Source organism: Lynx canadensis, chromosome A1, assembly GCF_007474595.2.
Source record: "Lynx canadensis isolate LIC74 chromosome A1, mLynCan4.pri.v2, whole genome shotgun sequence".
NCBI classification, from domain to species: Eukaryota; Metazoa; Chordata; class Mammalia; order Carnivora; family Felidae; genus Lynx; species Lynx canadensis.
In genome coordinates, this window is record NC_044303.2 from 231,813,795 (window position 1) to 231,836,026 (window position 22,232).

At 50.3% G+C, this 22,232-nt stretch overlaps 1 protein-coding gene across 1 annotated transcript in view; it reads right to left on the reverse strand.

Moving 5' to 3' along the window:
• ANKRD33B (ankyrin repeat domain 33B) overlaps nucleotides 1-22,232 on the reverse strand; it is an 82,383-nt gene that overhangs the window by 11,407 nt on the left and 48,744 nt on the right. The window contains exons 2-3 of the mRNA XM_030332494.1: nucleotides 21,435-21,564; nucleotides 3,939-4,079 (exon numbers count right to left, since the gene is read on the reverse strand). Coding sequence (XP_030188354.1) covers nucleotides 3,939-4,079; nucleotides 21,435-21,564 — 271 coding nt within the window. The remainder of the gene's footprint in view (nucleotides 1-3,938; nucleotides 4,080-21,434; nucleotides 21,565-22,232) is intronic.

The following is a 22,232-nucleotide window of genomic DNA, read 5'->3' on the forward strand; positions in this document are numbered from 1 at the left end:
CCTCCACTGAGTTCTGCCTCTCTTGAGAGAAAGTCGCATCCTCATTATGGCTTCTCAGGGCCACTTATTTAAATAGACCTGTCACTTCGGGGCATTAATATTCCACTGAATTAACGAGAATCCACGGCCCCACTTGGGATTCTTATCAGCAGAGCGGACGCTATTCCTGGGGAAGCCGAAAACCAAAGAGCCAATAAATCAGCTTCCCAGACCCCGGTTACATTTTTAATAAAATCCAAAGTTTTGATAATTCCCACGTTATTTCGTTCTGCCTGACGAGGTAAGATAAGAGCTGACGTGTGTCTGTATGTTATGAACTACTGGGAAATCTAAACAGTGCTGGCAGGGCATCCAATTCGATGATCCATCATTTCTCAAAGGAGACGCTTCCTACTGAATATAATGAAATTGCAACTGGGAAATTCAACTCAGGTGCAGGAGAAAGCCTGCACTTGGAACAAGAGGGATGATATATGCATTTCTACCCATTAACGCAAAACAGTGCACGTGCCTTTTGCTTTTGAAATGATCACATGATGACCACTGATTATCTCTCAAGGGACTTTCCACAGCTACACTAAACATGCTCTGTGTTCAAGTGTCAATCCCAAGAAACACTCATGCGTTAGTATCTTTAAAGGCTTTCTCAATATTGACATATTAAACGAAAGAAGACTTAAAACTACCTGTGCAAATTTTTAGGCATCCCAACAAGTATCCTCACTGCTCTCCATCCAACCCAGGAAAGACATTCAATCACACATGTTTTTTCTTTCTTTAAAAAAATCTTTTTTGACGTTTATTTATTTTTGAGGGAGACAGAGACAGAATGCGAGTGGGTTGGGGCAGAGAGACAGGGAGGCACAGAATCCGAAGCAGGCTCCAGGCTCTGAGCCGTCAGCACAGAGCCCGACGCGGGGCTCGAACTCACGAGCCGTGAGATCGTGACCTGAGCCGAAGTCGGACACTCAACTGACTGAGCCACCCAGGCGCCCTTTTTCTCTCTTTTTTTTTAAAAAAGTTTATTTATTTTGAGAGAGAGGTGCAGAAAGAGAGGGAGAGAGAGACAGAATCCCAAGCAGGCTCCTCACTGTCAGTGCAGAGCCCGATGCGGGGCTGAAACCCACCAAGAGTGAGATCGGGACCTGAGCTGAAACCAAGAGTCAGACGCTCAACTGACTGAGCCACCCAGGTGCTCCTCACTTTTTCTTCTTTTAAAACACACGCATACATCTACTGTAAAAGGAAAGTGTAACGCATTTTCCTGGGGAAAAGAAGTGTGAGCCACCTCAGAGGTAATAGTAGAAAATTAAGATCTTCGAGAAGTTAAACACCAAAACCTTAGAGGGCAGTTCAGAAACCCCTCCGAAGAGCTGTCAGATTTTTATTTTAAGAAGGACTATAGAACAAGCTGGAAGGAGGAATGCATATAAGAAGGAAAAGATTCTCTTCTTTTTTTCTGTCCTTTCCCACTTAAATTACTGACGTCACTGTTTCTCAACAAGAGGCCGTTTTACACGCCCAGGGGACTTTTAGCAATGTCTGGAGACATTTTTGGTTGACTGGGAGGGTGCTAGCATCACCTGGTGGGGAGAGGCCAGGGCAGGTGCTGAATATCCTACAGTTCCGGGGATGCCCCCCACCCCCCACCACCACAAAGAATTATCCAGCACCAAATGAGAGCAGTAAAAAGATTCAGAAGCTGCGAGCTATGTGCCCACGACCCTCGGCAGGAATGTTTAAGTATTTCACCACAGGGATATTTTTCAAGGGGGAAAAATATACCACTGCTTTTCATTCATGTGACAAACAATTACTGAGCACATGAATTCACAAGTAACAATAATAATAACAACCGCCATTGACCAGAGGCTTCCTCCACGCTGGACATACACCCAAGGGCTTTCCACATGGGAGTTCATTCAGTCCCCATTACGACTTCCTACAGTCGTTCACGTCCCGTCCCAGCAGAGGCCCAGGGCGTTAGGTGACTGGCCCAGGTGTAGAGACGATAAACGAAGGGACTGGAATCAAGAACCAGGGGTCCTGGCTTCCAAGTCAGTTCTGCTGACCATTCTGCTCAGACAAGGAACAGTTCAGGGCGGGTGGACCACAGGTCTGCACCCGTGAGAACCGTGCTGGACTCCGATGCGCAGGGCCCAGGAGGAGGGCACAGGCAAGGGGGAGGAAACCTAACGCCATGAAACCTAATGCCAAATTCATTATCCATAACCGAGGCCCTGGATGCGCTGCCCTGAAGCAGGCCCATCCCTCAAGAGGCCCCAGAGGCATTTCTGCAATCCTGTAAATGCTTAGCGAACGCCTGAAACTTCCATCAGACCCAGAAAAAAAGCCGAATGACAGCCAACACCTGGGCATTTTCCGGAGTGATGGCAAGGCAATTGACCTAAGAACAAAAGGGCCTGTAATTCAAATTAATTCATCAAGAAAAATGAAGTGATGTGATTAACACCATAAATGCTTGGGTAGAAAAGGAAATTACTAAAAACCTACACTCAGTTATAACTAAGCTCCAGAAGCAGTAAAAGCAGACGAAGCCTCCCCCAAATACAAGAGCATCACAAACACCGGTTAATTAGGAGGAAGCGTCTCTTTGCTGCTATAGGACAGGCAAGGCCTAAACTCGTCTGAAACTGCTATATCTCGCCTTTCAAAAACGAAACTGTCAGAGTCAAAAGCACAATCAATGGGACTAATTCTAATTATGATCTTTTTTATTTCCATGAAAGTTTTCCTCTTGGAAGCCTGCCATCACTTACAGGATTTATTTTTCCTCCAGTTTCTCCTAAACCCTCAGGGTAAAGCAGGAGAAAAAAAAAAAATCCAAAGAAGCTGTGACTCGTATAACCCCAATCCAATCACAAGGAAAATGACAGGCCGAGGACACCATAAGGGCGAGTTTGGAGCCAGGCAGGTCATGAGCAGGGAGGTAAGACTGAGAAACTGTCACCGACCACAGGACACTGGGGACACGTGGCAGTTACATGTGGGAGCCTGGATGGGATCCTGGAACAGAAAGGGGACAGCAATGGGAGAATGGGTGGAATCTGAGTAAAGTCTGGGGTTTAGCTAAGAGTCCTGGACCAACGTTGGCCCCCCAGTAAGACGTTAATGTGCAGGAAACAAGTGAGGAACAGGTGGGACTCTGTACTATCTTTGTCACTCTCCATTCATCTAAATTATTCCAATAAAAAACTTAACTTGAAAAAAAAAAAAGTCGGTCCATTAAGCGTCTGACTCTTGATTTCAGCTCAGGTCATGATCTCATGGTTCGGGAGTTTGAGCCCGCATCGGGCTCTGCGCTGACCATACAGAGCCTGCTGGGGATTCTCTTTCCTTCTGGCTCTGCCCCTCCCCACCGTTTCTCAAAAGAAATAAAATAAACAAAGACGAACAAATATGGGCAGGAAGGAGCTAAGGGTGAAGCACAGCTCATCAGGGAGCAGGGAGGGGTTTGCTATGGGGTGACAAGTGCTGTGACCTCCCGCCCCACCCTGAGGGCTTTGCTTTCCTTTTTGTTTGTTTCAACTCAGAGGATAACGGCTGCACACCTCAAAGAAACCATTCTTGGCTACATCTGCTAGGCTTAGTCTCTATGGAACTGATTCCTCTCGATACATATTCTTTTTTTATATAAGCTTATTTATCTTGAGAGAGAGAGAGAGAGAGAGAGAGAGAGAGAGAACACAACCAGGGGAGGGCCAGAGAAAGAGGGAGAGACAGTGAATCTGTCAGCACAGAGCCTGATGTGGGGCTTAAACTCACGAACCCATGAGATCATTACCTGAGCGGAAAGGAAGAGTCGGACACTTAACCGACTGAGCCACCCAGGTGCCCCGTCAATACACATTCTTTCAAGGGCCAAAATCAGCACTTCCTGAGACCCCTGGGACCGCACAGGGCAGGTAGAGACATACCTGCCAACATCAGGGCTCGGATGCATTCCGTCCGGCCCTGCATGGCGGCTTTCATCAGGGCCGTGAACCCAAACACGTTCCTCCTTTCAAGGTCAAGGCCGGGAAAATAGTTCAACAAGTAGTTGGTGATGGTGGCATGTCCTGCAAAGAGAATTACACACGTTTACTGACCACCTTCCACAAGGAGTGTGCACCCCAGTGAAGCATTCCTAGAGAGAGAACATCCCATGGTCGACCTCCCGGGCCAGCCCACTTGCGGGGGGTGGGGGTGGGGGTTGCCTCTTAGACACAAGAAATAATTCTCATGAAGTCCGGTAAACAGGAAGACACAGGGAGCCACCCTGGTTCACTCTGGTTCTCTTTGGCCCGCCCCCTTGAGGGCTCAGCTGTCCGTCAAACTGGTAAGGAGGGAGCGTGGGGAGCCAGTGAGCTGTGGGGGTGGGGGTGGAAACTGAGCTGAACTAGCCTCCAGCGACACTGGCTGGTCGGGGGAAGGTTCCGGATGCTGTCAGCTCCCAGCAGGAGATGCCAAGGCAAACAGATGCAGAACGAAAAAGGAACCTCAGAGCCATTTCTCAGCGCTCCCAAAGAGAAGGTCACCATCACACCAATAGGATACGCCCGTTGATGCTGTCACTGTCCATTACCACTCAGCCGTGTCTGTCTATCTGTCCGTCTGCCTGTCTCTCTCACACACACACGAACAGGCAGACAGGGAACTGGGAAAGATTGCTACCCAGACCCAGCCATAACCTAAGCTGGTAAGAACATTCATTTCAGAATACAGATTTTCCACTCCCACCCCAAAAAAAGCATATAGATTCTCCCCTTTATCACCTTGCACCTCCAAAAAGGACCCGATTTTCTGCTCATTCCCAAAGGGGCTCATCAAAAGCCCACAAGTTCTTGGATCTGGGTGAATAAGGAGAATGCCAGGTAAAAAGCATTATTCCAAGGATTCTCCTGGCTCAACCCCAGAAAACCAAAATGGAGGGGGGAGCTCCTCAAATACAGCTACCAGGGCCACATTAAGAGATTCTCGGGTCAAATAAACATGCTGCCCGATGCCCACCGCTATACTGAAGTCCTAGTGTGAAATGACACCCTGCGTCCCTCCACTTCAGTCACCTAGGGCAGGGTCCCAAGCTTGGGGCTAGTGACATTTGGGGCCAGATTATTCTTGTTGTAGGACTGCCCTGGGCATTGTAGGATGGTTAGCAGCATCCCTGGTCTCCACCCTTAGGTGCCAGTGGCATCCACATCTGTCCTCCTGCCCAGGTATGACAACCAAGACCGGAAGAGTCTGCACCCGAATTTTTGTTGACAGCGGGCAGCCATGAGGCCTCATCTCCTCTGCCACATCCCAGATCTCATGCAGCGACTGTCCTAGAGTCAGCCAGGGTTGGAGGGCGGTGGGGGGGAAGTGGCCAAATATTGCCAAATATCCCCGGTGTTGGACAAATCCCTCCTGTTCACAACTCTTGCCCTAGGGGCTCAGATTTCACAGTTTGAGGACCAAACGCATGGAGGTGGGAGATGGCTTTCTCTCCACCTCCCCTTCACCTGGGCCCCTGCACCCCGAGACCCTTCCCTGCACCCGCAGACCCTCCCCGCAGCTGCCATCTGCACCCCGGCCCCTGCTGACTCAGCTAACCTACGCTGGAGACGGCAAGAGCCTGCGGGACACCATCTCCTGGGCCTCCGGCTCTCCGAACCCCCCCATTCTTTCCAGCGCACATGTGCTCCTGGGGAACCCCCACTGTCGGGCTGCAGCCACGGGGCCTCGTGGACACTCCAGTGCTCTCTGAGGTTAAGTGGTTATCACCTCCTCCTCCAAGGGAGGCCTCTGCACCATGGAGATGCCAGACCCATGAGGCCACTTCCCCCCCGCACTGGCTGACTCTAGAACAGTCCCTGCATGAGATATGGGATGTGGCAGAGGAGGTGAGGACTCACGGCTGCCCACTCTCGACAAAAATTGGGGTGCAGACTCTTCTAAAAGCATTACTGGCCGCCTACCACGGACCTCAGCCCATCTCCTGAACTCATGGCAAAAACTGAAAGGTGAACCGTGAAGCTTTCTGAGAGAGAAACACTGACTAGCAGCACGACCTTGCCGGGAACAAGCCAGAAACACATGGGTGCCACACACCAGCCGTGACTCACGGTTTCCGACCAGCTCGTGCTTCGACTCACTGTGCCCTCCGTTGTCATCAAAGGTGCCGGGGAGGGTATGATGCCAGCCGCCAGGTGCCCAGAGCAGCTTAATTGCTCTAAACTGTCAGGGACGGGAGGGTCCTTTGATCTCAGTCAGGTTTGTCACCCAGCTGAACGCTCTGCGGCACCTGTCACTTAGATTTAGCCAGGGTCGAAGTGAAACGAATTGCAATTCGTTCCGAGCCATTTCTTCTAAAATGCGTGTCTGTCGTGATTTGCACCAGGATGTCCTTTGCACCAATATATCCTAAACGCTTTGAACAGGCGGAGAGAGGAAAATCTGAAAATCCACACTGCAAACAGCCCATTACACAGAACTGTTCTGCTTGTTATGTTGAGCTCAGAAAAATCGACGTGTGGCTGACGCCTTCTGACACCCAGGCCTGAGCTTCCAATGACCCAGGAAATCCATCCAACCTCCCCACTGGCTTTCTCAGGATATCAGAATAATCCCTCTTTAACACAGATGGTCTTGTTCAATGAAATCAACAGTGGACAAGATGCTTCTAAGGACATAGAGATATTAACCTGTCTTCTGTAAATAACAAGACAATAGGTCCAAAATGGAATCACTATGCTAAGTCCTCAGTGACCAAACAGTTTTTAATTACAGTTTGGCTCTCCCAGAAATGGAATCTTAGAGCGAACAGGAGAGGGGCAGAGAGAGAGAGGGAGAGAGAGAATCCCAAGCAGGCTGTATGCTGTCAGGGCAGAGTCCAATGCAGGACGCAATCCCACAAAGCGTGAGATCATGACCTGAGCTGGAATCAAGAGTTGGAGTAATAGAGATAGATAGACACAGAGGACAAACACACACAGCCTTGCTTACATAACCAGAACATGCACCATACTGAAATCTAGTTTGAGCCCTGTCCAACCTTCTGGGTTTCCATTTAGTTCCTGAAGTCCTTGGATGAAACCCTTTCAAAGGATGGGCTCTCCATTGAGACCCCCAAAGCAACCCCCATGAGCTTTACCCTGCCTAAGAGAAGGGCACAAGTGACCCAGGGGCTAAGTGAATTCTGGATGAATTAACTTCAGCGGTATGATTAAGCAACAGCGTAGACAGAGAACTTAGTGCTTAGAAGAGCTGACTACGAGAACACCCAAGTTCAAGTCCCAGCCTGCCACTGAAAAGGTGGGTGACGTTGGGAAGGTGAGCCAACTTCACCGAGTCTCTGTTTCCACTTCTAGAAAATGGGAGATAATATCGACCTCACCATTTTTGAAAATTACAGACAGTGTGTGTAAAAAAAAGTACCTTGCAGAAAAATTCCAGATAATTCATGCAGGTCTACCCTCTGAAGGCGGTGAAACGTAACAACCCACTCCTTACACGCAGCTCTGCAGAGCGACTTCCTTTCAAGGAGACTATGGTGAGCAGGGAGGGGACAGTGGAGACACTTGTCAAACACAACAGCCTCAGCCAGGTGACCAAGGTGAACATCCATGGTGGTAAGTCATGTTGACGGCCGTACTGACAAAGATTCTGTGCTTCACCAAACTTCGGTTGGGCTCCTGAACCCTCTCCCTGGCCCCTCTGTGCATTTCCTTAGAAAATCTAGTTTTAGCAAGAACTCCGTTCACTTTGACCAGCACCACCCTCCATATCTGATCACGGTCCTCACCCTCCATACCGCCCCCCTGCCCCGGGAATGACAGATCACCCTGTCCCGTCTTCAGCAAGAATCCTGTTACATCAGTTTAGCCAGAACTCCCTTTTCCCCGGATATTCTTCTGAGTGATTTTCCACCTGCTGTCCCTCACCCTGTTCCTTGGCTATAAATTCCCACTTGCCCATGCTGTACTGGGAGCGGAGCCAAACCCCCTCCACCATCTGCAAAATCCCATGGCAGCGGTCCCTGTACCTATCTCAATGGTCCTGAATGAAGTCTTTCGCCATCTTTAACAACTGTCACTGCATTTTTTTTTTTTTAAACAGGACCTTTGGTAAGATGTGACGAGAACAGTACTTTCCTCCGTGGTCCTCCCCGTCAAAAGTTACAACCCTAGTCTAACCACGAGGAAACATAAGGCACGCCCAAACTGAGGGATACTCTACAAACTACCTGACCCGTACTCCCCACACCGTCAAGGTCACAAAAACAAGGAAAGTATGAGAAACCATCACAGACAAGAGAAGCCTCACATGACAACTAAATGCAACGTGGAACCCCACACGGGACCTGGAACAGAAGAAGGGCATCGGAGAAAAGCTGATAAAGTCCGAGTAAAGAACGGACGTGAGTGAATGCTAATAAAGCATCGATACTGTTCATTCACTGTGTCAAACGTATGTCACTAATGTAAGATCTAACCACAGGGGAACCGGGTGTGGGTATAAGAGACTCTCTCTACCACCTCTGGAGCTCTTCCGTGAGTCCAACTGTTGTAAAATCAAAAGTGTGTTTTCAAAAAGGGGGATCTAGCATGGGGCCACTCGACAAGAATACAAGGTCAGGACAATGATTCTGGGTGGGCAGCTGGGTGTGGATCCTCTCTCCGCTGCGCCCAAGCCTTCCTGGGCGGTGGGTGGGCAATGAGCCCTGGGAGGGCAGGCGGGTGGAGAGGCGTGGCTGACTTTGAGGGCCCCTGAAGACCTGACCGGACAGGCCTTGATGACTGGCTGAGCCAGGAGCAGAGACTCAAAAGCTGAAGCTGAGTTCTGGTATCGCCCTGCCGCCAGGTTTCTGGCTCCAATATGGATGACCAAGAGCATCACCGCAGAGTGAGTGTATGAGGGTGGAAGTCCATGACAGCCGTGGTGCCCATGGATGGAAAAGGTCGCCTGGATCCCCCACCCAGCCCACCTATGCTGTTTCCCAGCTGACTATCCCCCAAGTCCCATGTGGAAAATTTTTAACTCTCCCACTGCTTTTTTTCTTTCTTTTTTTTTTTTTAATGTGGAACTTCACGAATTCGCATGCCATCCTTGCACAGAGGCAAGGCGATCTCTGTATCGCTCCGCTTTGAGCACGTGGCTGCCGAGGCGAGCACTCTTAAACCACCTACCTCCCAGCCAACCCCACTCTCAGGAGATGACACACCCTCTACCTCACAGAGGGAACAGAAACCACAAGAAGGGAACCCCCCGACTTTCCCTCACCACCCCCACAAACTTCCCCACATCCACAAGCAGTCTCTCGTCCTTCCCTCCTTACGAAAAAAGAAGGGTGACTCTTCTATTTAAAGATGCCAATCTCTCCTCCCCTTCCAGTGCTTTAAAAACACTCTCTGCCCACTTCTGTGGAATATCTGTGCTACTGATGACCTCCTCTCTCTTCAACCTCTCCCTCCTAGCAAATCCACTCTGATCAGATTGCACTGATGGCTCAAATTTTTCACTTTGTCCTTTGTCACATGACTTCACAGTTCTTCTGTTAAGAAAAACACTGGCTGGGGTGCCTGGGTGGCTCAGTCGGTTGAGTGACTGGCTTCGGCTCAGGTCATGATCTCACAGGTTGTGAGTTCGAGCACCACGTCAGGCTCTGTGCTGACAGTGCGGAGCCTGAAGCCTGCTTCAGAGTCTGTGTCTCCCTTTCTCTCTACCCATTCCCCACTCATGGTTTCTCTCTCTCTCTCTCTCTCTCTCTCTCTCTCTCTGTCTCCCAAAAATGAATAAAATATTTTAAAAAATCCAAGTATGTTAAAATAAATAAATAAATAATAAAATAAAATAAAATAAAATAAAATAAAATAAAATAAAAGGCATAATGCAAGCAGAAGCTTGAAACGCACTTACTTGGCTAAACTCCTTCTCGCACTTGTGCCTTAGCTATCTTCATAAGAAAAACATGCCCAAGCCAGCCTGATGGTCCCAGGAAGAGGACAGGAAGTCCATGGAGCAGACCTACCATAGCTGGAGTACACAAGCACACTCTAGAACAGGGTCCAGCTCACTCACACACATGTGAGCAAAAGTAATCTAGATTATCTGATCCCCAGTCCATTCAATGATGCATGAACAACAAATATATCTTAAACTAGAGTTTGGGGTTGCTTGTTACGCAGCAATAGCTAACTGGATGTTCATGTGAACGGGTCTCCCATCTTAAAAAAATTTCATACATACATATGACTGTCTTAGTCCATTCAGGCTGCTGTAACAAACTGCCATAGAATGGGTGGCTCAAACAACAAATATTTATAGTTCACAGTTCTATTGTCTGGGAGTCCAAGATCAAGATACCAGCAGATTCGGTCTCTGGTAAGAACTGATTCTTGGTTCATAGACAGCTGCCTTTTGTTGTGCCCCCACATGGCGGAATGGGGGAGGGAACTTTCTGGAGTCTCTTTTCTAAAAGCACTAATGCTATTCATGAGGGCTCCACCATCATGACCTCATCATCTCCCAAAAGCCCACCTCATAATACCATCATCTTGGGGGTCAGGATTTAACACAAGTTTGGAAGGAACACAAACATCCAGTCCATTGCAATGACCAGTAATAATCCTGTGAACCTGTCTGCCCATTCCAGCCCCGACCCTCAGTCATCTGACTTCTAAGCTCAACTTCCTGAGTCATCCACTCTCACTCTTGCTACTTACACTCCCCAAATCCTCCTGAAAGTACTTTCCATCAGTCCCCAATGACCATGTTGTAGGGGAACCCAATGGCTATCAGTCAGTTTTCCTCTTCCTTGACGTCTTCATAGTTTACCCCTTGTCTTGTTCCACTCTTTCGAAACACTCTTTTTCCATGGATATCCTGATAGTTCACCCTTCTGATTTTCCTCCTATCTCTCCAGCCACTCCTCAATTTCCTTTATGAGAGTCTCTGTTCTCTTCTTCCTGAAATGCTATTGTGCCTCAGATGCAAAACTAAGCCCTCCTCTTATCCATACACTCTTCCTCGGTGACCTATCTGTTCTCCTGGATCCAGATATCACTCTAGAACTCCCAGACTGCTTATCTCTAGCTCTGTTCCTCTTCGTGACTTTCTTAGCTAAATATCTGTCTAATGGATATTTCATCTTGAGTGTCCCACAAACAAATCAAACCCAAAACAGGTTTCTTCGAAACCTGTTCCTCTCTCTCACATTCCTTATTCAGTGATGAACATCACCAATCACCTAGGTGTCCAAGCCAGAAATCTGGGCTTCGTCTTCAGCCCTCCCTCACTTTTTCCCCCATCCAAAGTATCATGCAATTCTGCCAACCCCATCTCTTAAATATCTTGCAAGTCTATTCTTGTCTCCCCATCCCCATAACTACTCCCTGATCTGGACCATCACATCCCCAAGGGCTACAGCCCATCTCCTAACTGTCCTCCTTAGTTCCATTTCTGCCTTCTCATCAATTCTCCACATTACCAATATGATAACTCGAAGAAGAAATTCTTCTGATCAAGAAAACTACCACTTAAAACCCTTAATGGTTCTACTACTTCACAACTCTTTAGAAAGCTAGCTCCTTTTGGGGCACCTGGGTGGCTCAGCTGGTTAAGCATCGGACTCTTGAGTTCAGCTCAGGTCATGATCTCAGGGTTCTGTGAGTTCACCTGCACCAGGCTCTGTGCTGACAGTGCGGAGACTGCTTGGGATTCTCTCTCTCTCTCCCTCTCTCTCTGCCCCTCCCCTGCTCGCCCTTTCTCTCTCAAAATAAATAAACAAAAACTTTAAAAACAAATAAAATAAATACCTAGCTCCTTTTAATCTGGCCCTGCTCCCTGAAAGGTAGCAGAAGATGCCACCCCAAATTATGCTACTTTGACATATATTATTTTAAACTGAAGGCAGACACAAGGAAAGCTCCCTGCCCTCTCCCATTTGCTTAAAAGCAGGACACAAATTTCCAAAAGAGTCCCTCCTTCTCTTTGTACCAGGAAGAGAAAAGTTAATTGCTGAGGCAGCTGCAGATCCTATCAGCTTGGAGAGGCCCCAGAGAAATCTACATGACAAACTTTCTAGACTTTAGCTACCATTAGTTTACCTTCCCACAGAGTACCATCCCTGGAAGCCTAAAACTACTTTGTTTTGTCCTGTCATTTTTCCGCATATTTGTTCTTTGCTCAAGATCCCATAGAAGCTGGAGTTCTAAGTCACCTCTTTGAGTTACTCATTTTTCCCTGGTTATCTCCTGTATGTACATGAAATATACATGTTTATAAACTTGTTTTTCCTCTGTTACCCAGCTACTTGATAAGCCATCTCTTCCAATGGAAGCTCTTTGCTGGTCCTCCAAGCCTGAATTAGGCACATGAACCATCCTTGTATCCCAGACCCACATTTCCATGTGGCTGTGGATTCCCACCACCACTACAACCCTCATGACCGTGCTCATACATCCAAAACTTCCAACTGACAGCAAAATAAATATATATCTGGAAAGTGATATGGCTCAAGGATTACTATCTCTCTCTTGGAAAACATTCACTTATCAAAAAGGTTAATCACCAAGCTATAACCCACATAAGAATTAAGGACATGGAATTACATTGTGTAAGAATTACATGGACATCACAAGTATTAATTGCTGATTAACTCAACATTTTATTGAATACCAGTTTTGGGCTAAGAGTCTTGTTTACTCCTTTATTCGAGGGAAGGAAACAGACAATAAACCCGTGCTCCTCTAAAAATGGGAAAATGTTACAGGGTTTGAGTTGTCCAAAGATTTGACTTAGTTTGACTCCAGGTACTTGAAATGTACTCTTCCAAATTTCCAAATCAGGCCAGTAGAGGGAACTGTTGACTTTGGAAATGTCACATCCAACCACAGCTACAAGCGCAAATAGATGCTCCCCAAGTGGGGTGGGGAGGGTGGGGAGATACCGAGAAGGGAGTGTGAGAAAGTCATTGACGGGCTTCCTCTCAGTCTGCGGGGCAGGCAGGTGTCTGAATGAACAGCAGGGTGAGCTGTTGCCTGGAGAGGCACTGCAGTGGCCAGAGAGAAGGGCTCAGGAAACAGGAGTTTACAGGAAAAGGCAGGGCAATGCTAGGAAAACCCAGAAACCTGCCAACCTCTACTTTCTTAATCAAAACACACAGAAACCAAGAAAAAGGAAAACACTTCAAAAAACTAAAAAGAAAAATCAGAATGAAGTCAGACTAAAATCATGACTGTGGGAGGTGATAACAGAATAAATAAACTGAAGAGGCATTTATTCCCGGTTTCGAGCCGAGTCATGCATTCTCCTCTGAAAGGGGCCCTCCCCAAATCCGGTACATGAGCCAGGCCTTGCACGGGCAGCCTGAGCATCCCCCCCTACACACCCCCAGCCCCAGTCCTCACTGCCACCCTGCCCTCTGCAGTAAGAGGCATACAGAATGTCGGGCCAGCTCTCAGTGCATTTCCTTCAGAACTGTAAAAATAAGTTCAAGGAATAACAAGTTTCAAGGACGCCAGAGGTTACTTAGACCCAACCAACTCTATAGTGTCACCAGCTCAAAAAGACGCCTGCTACTTCCTCACGTTGTCACACTCCTGTCAAAGAGGAACGAGAAACGGAGAAAGGAAATGCCTAACTCCATTCCTGAGACTAACTCATTTCTTTGGTTACCTTACTTTATATTTTTTTGTTGTTGTTGGGGCGGGATAGAGGTTGAAATTGCTGGCTAAATGAGATTTAGGGATTATTTGAGGATTTATTTTCATACACTCTCTCCATTGTAAAGGCCTAACACAGATTCAGTGGGATTTTTATTATGCATTAAGTATCTGAAGAGGTTAGACTTCTTAGAGAACCATTCAACAGGCAGATCAAAGGTATTTGCGTCTTAATTTATACTCATGAATGCTGAGTGCAGTAGAAAGCCAAGACCCTCGACCTTCAGTTCAGTTGTGATATCAAATAATATAAACATTTGGTTGCTTTAAAGTTTTCCTTAACCACACGGATCCTGTTGGGGCCAACGTTGACCAGACCAAGTCATCTGGGGTCATTCTGTCACCCTTGCCAGTGACTTGCTTTGGCACGGGGCATGTAACACAACCCTGGCAGTGAGATATAAACAAAACTCTGTTGGAGGCATCTGGAAATGTTTTCCTGCCCTAGAGAATAGGACACAGACAGGGATTTGCTCCCCCCTCCCAAAGTCTCCCTGTGTTAGTCTTGGCAGCACGAGGGAAAGGTCAACAGCACTTCCGAGAAGCTGGCTCCCCGATCCTGGCCTCTCGGAGCCGCTCAATGAAGCAACCGCATCACCGCGGCCTTCAGAAACATCGTGTTGCAAGAGAAGGCAGCTTCTTCGTCATCGAAGCCCTGTTTCACTGGGTGCTCGGTCAACTGCGCCCAGAAACCTCATAGCAGATCCTGGGCTGCCGTGGGAATCAGGCAAACACAAGTGCAAACCATAATTCAGGGACTGGCAAACACTAAAGATTGATCTTTCCCAGGGTTGGCAAGAATGCCCTTGGGAACTTGGTGGAAAGTATAAATTGTTGCGGCCTTTGGCAGCAGCTATGGAAATGTGCGTGTCCTCTGACCGAGCAATTGAGTTCTAAGAATCTACCCGTGCATTTCTTCCCCTTCCTTCTCTGCCCCTGCTTTCGGGCGCAGAGGCTGGCCTCCAGAAAGGGCACCTGCCCATTCTCAGCCCTGAGGTCTCTGGTGTGGCTCAGCAGGGGTTGCGGCAGAAGGAGAGACGGGGGTACTCACCCCTGCCTCCCACCCCCCTCCCACCCCACAGACTGCCAGCTTCCCCTTCGCAGTGTCAGGTGAATGAACTGAGGGGCAGGCCTCTGCCTGGGTCACTCTCCCGGGGTCCCGCCTCTGCAGACAGTCCCCTTACAATTCCTCACTCCAGCCATCTGACAACACCTGTTGCTCAATACACCCTCTTCAGAAACGCACCCCCAGGGCCGCCTGGGTGGCTTCACCGGTTTAGCATCTGACTTCAGCTCAGGTCGTGATCTCACCGTTCCAGAGTTCAAGCCCCACATCGGGCTTGCGGCTGTCCGCACGGAGCCTGCTTCAGATCCTCTGTCCCCCTCCCTCTCCCTGCCCCTCCCCTGCTCATGCTCTCTCTCTCAAAAATAAACATTAAAATATATATATATATATTTTTAAATGCGCCCCCAGACACAAACGACTTCACTACAGCACTGTCTGTAACAGGCTAATTTAGACCCCACGTGCACTACACTCAAAGTTTGGGAGGCTGGATTCTGTGTGCTTTGGCTCACTGTGGGTAGCCCTTGGATGTCAAGTGATTGCTAAATAAATATTTGTTTTAAGAGCGGATCTGCTAGAGAATGGGTGAGTTACAGTTTCCTGAACTGCCTCACAGTTACTGGACACGGGGGACACGGCCGTAGACGCACAATCGTACTCAGGAGTGTGCTGCAATGAGAGCAAGGTAAGTCTTGGGTCCACGGGTCGATATGAAGAGATCTCCTGGATCTACGAAGTGGAAAAAATTAAAGCCAACGTCTCTATGGAATTATCCTACGCACGTAAATAAAACGCACACGCACACACGTGTGGGTCTGAAAGGGAGACGCTGAGGTCTGGAAGTGTAGGCGGCTGGTCGATTTGTGAGATAGAGAATGTGAGAGAGGGGAACACGACCTTTTTAAGAAAAAAAAGAAAAAAGAATACTTCCGTGGTGATTTTCTACTGTAAGCACGTATCACTAGGCATCTTTTGGAATTAAGAACTCACCAAATAAATAAAACTGGTTATGCAATTGGGGTAAAATGGGACACGACCATGTCTCAGCTGAAAGCTCAAATAGCCGCTTTCCTAAAACAGCGGGGAAAGGCACGAACAGATTCTCCGCTGCTTTCCTTTATTCTCGCTTTAATGACGCCTCTGCGTCCCTCTGACATCTCACCGGGCCGCGTGGCTTCCCCAGCCTTGAATGCCCACCGAGAGACGTCCCCAGTCACTGCAAGCTATGACAGCCTCCACGACCTCAATTCCCTGGGGCGCCCGGGTGGCTCAGTCAGTTAAGCATCCGGGTCATGATCTCGCGGTTTGGGGGTTCGAGCCTCGCATCGGGTTTTGTGCTGATAGCTCAGAGGCCGGAGCGTGCTTCAGATTCTGTGTCTCCCTCTCTCTGCCCTTCTCCCCGTGGGATCCCCAGACCAGCAGCAGCATGGGCTGGGAACTTAGTGAGATGCACATTCTCAGGCCCCTCCCCAGACTTTTTCAATCTGAAACTCTGGGGGCAGAGCTAGGCGATCCTTGTTTTAACCAAACCTGCATCAAAACACAGATTACCCACCCCGGGCTGGTGATGAGAACCAGGCTGTGTTGTAAGGTCCCAATGTTCACAGGGAGAGGGGCAACCCCTGGAGGTCCCCTCGCCACCTTCAGACACAAATTAGGGAAAAATCACTTCCTCCTTTGAGGCAATTAAGACAAACAAGGAAATGCTTTTCAGTCAGATTTTTTAAGGTGGCAAAAAAAACCCTCCCCTCCCAGCACCCCCCAAACTAGTCAGTTCTAAAGCAGGCTTGGGGCGGATGTCCCAGGCGTCAGAGCCCAGGAACAGGGAGGGGGAGCCAGGTGGAGAAGAGGGTGGGGCCGGAGAAGTGGCCTCATTCCCGGCTTGAGCAACTCAGTAAGCAAGTTAAGGATCACGGACACCAGCAGAAAGAGAAAACTTAAAAACAAGGAAAGCGGGGCCCCTGGGTGGCTCAGTTGAGCGTCCAACTCTTGATTTCGGCTCAGGTCATGATTTCATGGACCAGGAGATCAAGCCCCCGTGTCGGGCTCTGTGCCAACAGCTCCGAGACTGCTTGAGATCCTCTCTCTCCCTCTCTGCCCCTCCCCTGCTCATTTTCTCTCTCTCTCTCACTCTCTCTCTCCAACCAAATAAATAAACATTAAAAAAAAAACAAGAAAAGAAAATAGATTGTAATGATATACCTATTGTTTAAGAAGATAGAAGAAAAGCCATGTACACATCAAATTAACCACAGCTACCTCCAGACAACAGAGCTGGAGCCCTGGGAGTGAGGGAGGAGCTAGGAGATTTTCACCCTGAACTCGACTGGCTTTCTGTGTTGACCTTCAGCTGCTTATGTGGTTTTCTTCCAAACACTGTGTGTTCTATTTTATACTCAACTGAGTGGCACACCCCCGGTGCCAGGCGGAGAAAGCGCCCAGGACAGCCATCCCGCTGGACCACCCAGTCCGGGCCACGGCCCGGGCACCTGCCCACTACTCGTCTACCCGTGGTGCCCATGTAACTAAATACACCCCGGCCATGCTTGGATCATCCCTAGTGATGTAACCACGCTGCAACCTGACCCAAGCCGAGGAGAGGCTCCAGCAGGGACCCCCAGCTCTCTTGAGGTCAGAGTGGGGGGCCATGAACACACGAGTCTCGTCCCCTTCCCTGCCTCCCACGGGTGACCAAAGGAGTAACGAAGGGACCGCTGGAGGTGGAGACGGATGTGGGACGCAGGGGAGGCCCCAAGCAGCCCATCAAGACCTTGGGAAAGTCAGCAGCGGCCCAAACGAGAAGGGCGGGGCCAGAAAGAAAGGTGGGCTGGGGGGGGGGGGCACCGAGACCCACCCAGCACACAAGGCCGGACAGGAAGTCCCTGGTGGTCCCAGCGCAGAGCGAGCACGTGATGGTGGGGGCTCGTCCTCATAACACGGGCTGCTGCCCCACCACGCGCAGCCTGGAAATGAAACCGCAGGGACGAACCAGGGCTGCGTGTAGCCTCCGATTCCTCTGCCTGCACTGCAGGGCCATGGGCCCTGAGCCTAGGCTCAGCAGTCCCCCCTTTGCTGGGCCTCTCTCTAACCCTGAGAGGGCCTACGTCATCTTCGACTTAAAATACATCAGTTCAGGAAAAGCACGGTCCCTGCATAAGGATGGGTGTTACAGAATGAATGTTCATGTCCCCCCCCCCCCACAATTCATACGTTGAAACCCCAAGACCCAGTGTGACTACATTTGGAGATAGGGCCATTGTGGAAATAATTAAAGTTCCATGTGGTCACAGGGGAGCCCTGATCCAATTGGACAGGTGTCCTTGTAAGAGGAGACACCACGGGGCGGCTGGCTGGCTCAGTCAGTTGAGCGTCCGACTCTTGATTTGGGCTCAGGTCATGATCTCAGGGTCATGGGATCAAGCCCCGAGTCGAGCTCTGTGCTGAGCACGAAGCCTGCGTAGGATTCTCTCTCTCCCTCTGCCTCTCTCCCCTGCTCGCTCGCTCTCTCTCTCTCAAAATGAGTAAACAAACAAGTAAATAAATAGGAGGAGACACCAGAGACCTCACGCTCTCTCTCCACGGAGTGAGGACACAGCAGGGAGGCACCATGTACAAGAAGCCAGGAAGAGAGTCCTTACCAGGAACCAAATCCCCTGACGTCTTGATCCTGGATTCCCAGCCTCCAGAACTCGGAGAAACAAATTTCTGTTGTTTAATCCCCACCCCCCAGTTTCTGGGACTTTTGTTACAGACGGCTGAACAGACTGACCCTACACATGTTCAAGACGAATAAAGTAAATGTAACCCAGTGAATGGCAGAAAATAAACTACTGAAGTAATATGCAGAATTTACCCAGTGCTTAAAAGGATAGGGAAAAGAAAAAAAGGAGAGAGAAAGCGGTGACGCAGGACCAGGTGACTTATTCTCCCCCTAAGAGGGAATCTCAGGAAGAAAGAACAAAACAAGGCGGGTAGTGTTTCAAAGAGATTAACAGAAAAGTGTTTCCTGCAGTAAAAATATACCTAATATAAGTCAAAACGAGCACAGAGAGGAGCTGAGAGGTAGGATAGTTGGGGAGGGGGTGTTTTCAATGTCAAGGATGAGACGGGAGATATTTCCAAGTCTCAGCAATACCCAGGTTATCAACAAAGACACAAACACAGGCTGGACTCCCACTGATTCCCCTGCAACACTCAATGAGGGAAGAAAAGGGCAAAGGACAGATTGTTGCTCTTATGTGAACACAAAATGCATTTTCTTTTTTCAATTAAAAAAATTTTTTGGATGTTTATTTTTGAGAGAGAGAGAGTGCACACACAAGTGTGAGCGGGGGAGGAGCAGAGAGGGAGACACAGAATCCGAAGCAGGCTCCAGGCTCCGAGCTGTCAGCACAGAGCCCCACGTGGGGCTCAAACCCACAGACCACGAAATCATGACCTGAGCCGAAGTCGGACGCCTATCTGACTGAGCCACCCAGACGTCCCAATGCGACATTTTGAAAAGGCAAGAATTCAGAAGGTGTCTCACGGGTATTAAACCACAACCAAAATCCTTAACACACACAGAGTTCTTGCCAATCAGCAAGAAAGGAAATCTCTTCCTACTGCACGTTCTCCTAGTGTTCACGCCTGGTCTGTGCCGTGGGCCCCACTCTCCACCCACCCCTGACGCCCCGATCTGTCCCCCATGGGAGCACTGGAGTTTGGAGCTCCAGACCGTCCACCTGCCGTGGGGACCTCTTACACGTGCCACGTCTCAAAGGCCTGCGTGCCAGATGGGGCCGGTGCTTCCCTACCTACTGCTCTCCGTGTACCCCTCTGCATCAGTCATCCCCTGTCCCGAGGCTAGAGGCCACCCCAGCTGCCACCTCCCCTCCACCATCCACATCACACGTCACTTTCCGCCGGGCAGCTTTTTTGCTCCTTCTCTGCCTCTGAAATCGCTTCTGGACTCCCAGGATTGGTCAGCCCCTGGCTTCACACACCCAGCCTCATGGCACCCAGACGGATTTGGTCCCTAGACCCTTAATGATCTGGTCCCCATCTCCTCACGGGACCACCCCTCACCTCTGCTAGTCACACTCAATCCCACTGCCACATACAGTGCCTGAGTAGCGCCGGGCTCCCTCCTGGCCCCGCGCCTTTGGATGCCTCGCCTGCCACGGCCTCCCTCTGAGTTCCTTGGCACTCAGTTCAAGCCCCCCTCTTGCCCGACCCCTATCCTGAACCCCCAGGCCCATTCTGCCCACACCACCCAGTGCACCTGCCGTCAGATGCCTACCGAGCTGGAGAATTACTTGAGGGCAGAACTGCCCTTGACTTTGGCATCCCTGGTTCCCGGCCAGGGGGAGGGGTTGAATAAGGAGCCACGATCACTGAATGCCTCACGATAGCCTCTTACACCTTTGCCGTTCAGGACACTACGGACCTGGGCTTTACAAAGCGTGGGGTGCCTCTAGAGGGCAAAGCTTCAAACCCTGAAACCTGCTGAGGCGAACGGGTGTTCGCACAGCCTGGCCCCTACGTTTGGGGAATTCTCCGCTCACCCACCTCGACCGAAAAGCAGCACGTACAGACTACTTCCTGCTACATTACGGGGAATGGAACTGCCAGATGCAGGCTTTGCGGGCTCCCTGGGCTCCCTGGGTCCGAGTCACCCACACTGGCTCTGACCCAGGCGCTCGTGATGCAAAATACGGGACTGAGAGGTCTCGCTACGGTGGTAGCAGCAGACGCTGTGTTTCCAGAATCAATGTGCGGCATGGCTTGGGCTATCTCTGCCAGCCTCCCAGCCCCGAGTCCAACACTCGGCAGCTCCCAGTGACACGGTGAGGGGTCCTACATTCCTGTAATAAGCGAACGCCTTTTCTTCCCGACTCAGAGGGAAGGGCTTCTTTGCGACTGACAGCCCGACTGACGAAACAGATTACTCTCGGAAGCCAAGAGTTTGGCTCTTGGCCACAAAGTAGCCACAAAGTGGTCGAGTGACAAACCCACTCAAGACCACAGTTACAAATGACGCATGGTTCTGAAGGGATGAGCACAGCTTTGCGTCTGTCTCCCACAAATGATGCTAGAAGAGGACAGCAGAAGTGCCACTCCTGGCAATGACCGTCTTGGGCCGGAGGACACTCAGTGGGACGCACACCTGCCGAGCTGTCTCCCCAACAGTCCTGCCTCATTGCCCTGACACACCCTTAGCAGGCAGCTCCTGGCTCGTCTTCACGCTGCAGGCAAGTGTCAGGTGACCTTGTAAATACGCCGATTTGATACAGTAACTCTCACTTGTGTCTCTTTCAGCTAGGAGTCCACCAGCCTCTCCCGGACCCCAGCTCCAAGGACCCGGTGGGGCGCGAGGCTCTAGGTGAAGGATGACAAGGCCGGGTGGCCGATGCAGCGTCACGTTCGGGCGTCAGGGTGAGGTCCGCCCAACGCTGAGCTGTGCACAAGTAAACTCTGCATCGTCCCGAATGCACTACAATGATGTGTTTGCATACTGAGCAGCAGTTTTTCGCACCTCTTACTCGGAGAACGGATTTCTGATCAATTCCCGTCTTTACAATAATCTCGCGAGCTGAGTGCATGTGCGGGGGGGGCCCCCTCAACCCCACCACCCGGTAGCTGCTCCCCAGCCTCGGCTCTGGGAGGGAAGAGCTGGGTCTTACCTGCCTGCGCAGCCGTGATTAGGGCCGTGTTCCCCTCGCTGTCCTGCCAGTTGACGTCAACGTGGGGGCACTCTGCTAAGACCACAACAGTATCCACAAAGCCGTGGTAGCAGGCGACAATAAGGCCGGTCTAGAAGTGAAGAGGGAAGCGGGTCAGAGGGGCAGAGCCCAAGCATCACCCCTGCAGGCCCCGTGTGCCGTGTACCGTCCCCTGGGGGCAGGGAGGGGGGTGCTGGGCGAGCAGTGGTGGGAACAGAGAACCCTGAGTCCAGGTTCTGGGTGGCAGTTTAGAACAAGCCAGCCATGTTCTCGTCCTCCAGCGTTAATATCGAGCGCTGACCGCGAGGGAGGCACAGTGCCTGGAAAACACCAGGGACCCAAGACTCCGGCCCTACGTGGTTCGCCTTCTAGCGGGAGGAAAAACAGCAAACTCTACGCCTAACATACGGGTAATGACGGTTAGAAGGTAGATTAGGGTAAGAGAGGCTGTGAGTGCAGGGGGGACGTGGCTCGGTCTCAGGTAGGATGCTCAGAGGTGGGGGGCGGGGGCCTCCCTGGGAAGACGTCATTGGACACAGACGGGAAGGAGGTGAGGGAAGGGGGCCGTGGGGCTGGAGCAGTGAGAACCAGAAGGAGGAAGTCAAGGGCGCATCAGGACCCAGAGGCCACCGCACAAGTGCTCAGACCGAGTACCAGCGTCCCGGCCGGCCGCTGGACGGAGATACGCTAGGAGACCAGAGTGGAAGCGGGGAGACCAGTTGGGAGGGGGTGTGTAATAAAAATCAAACGATTTGGTTT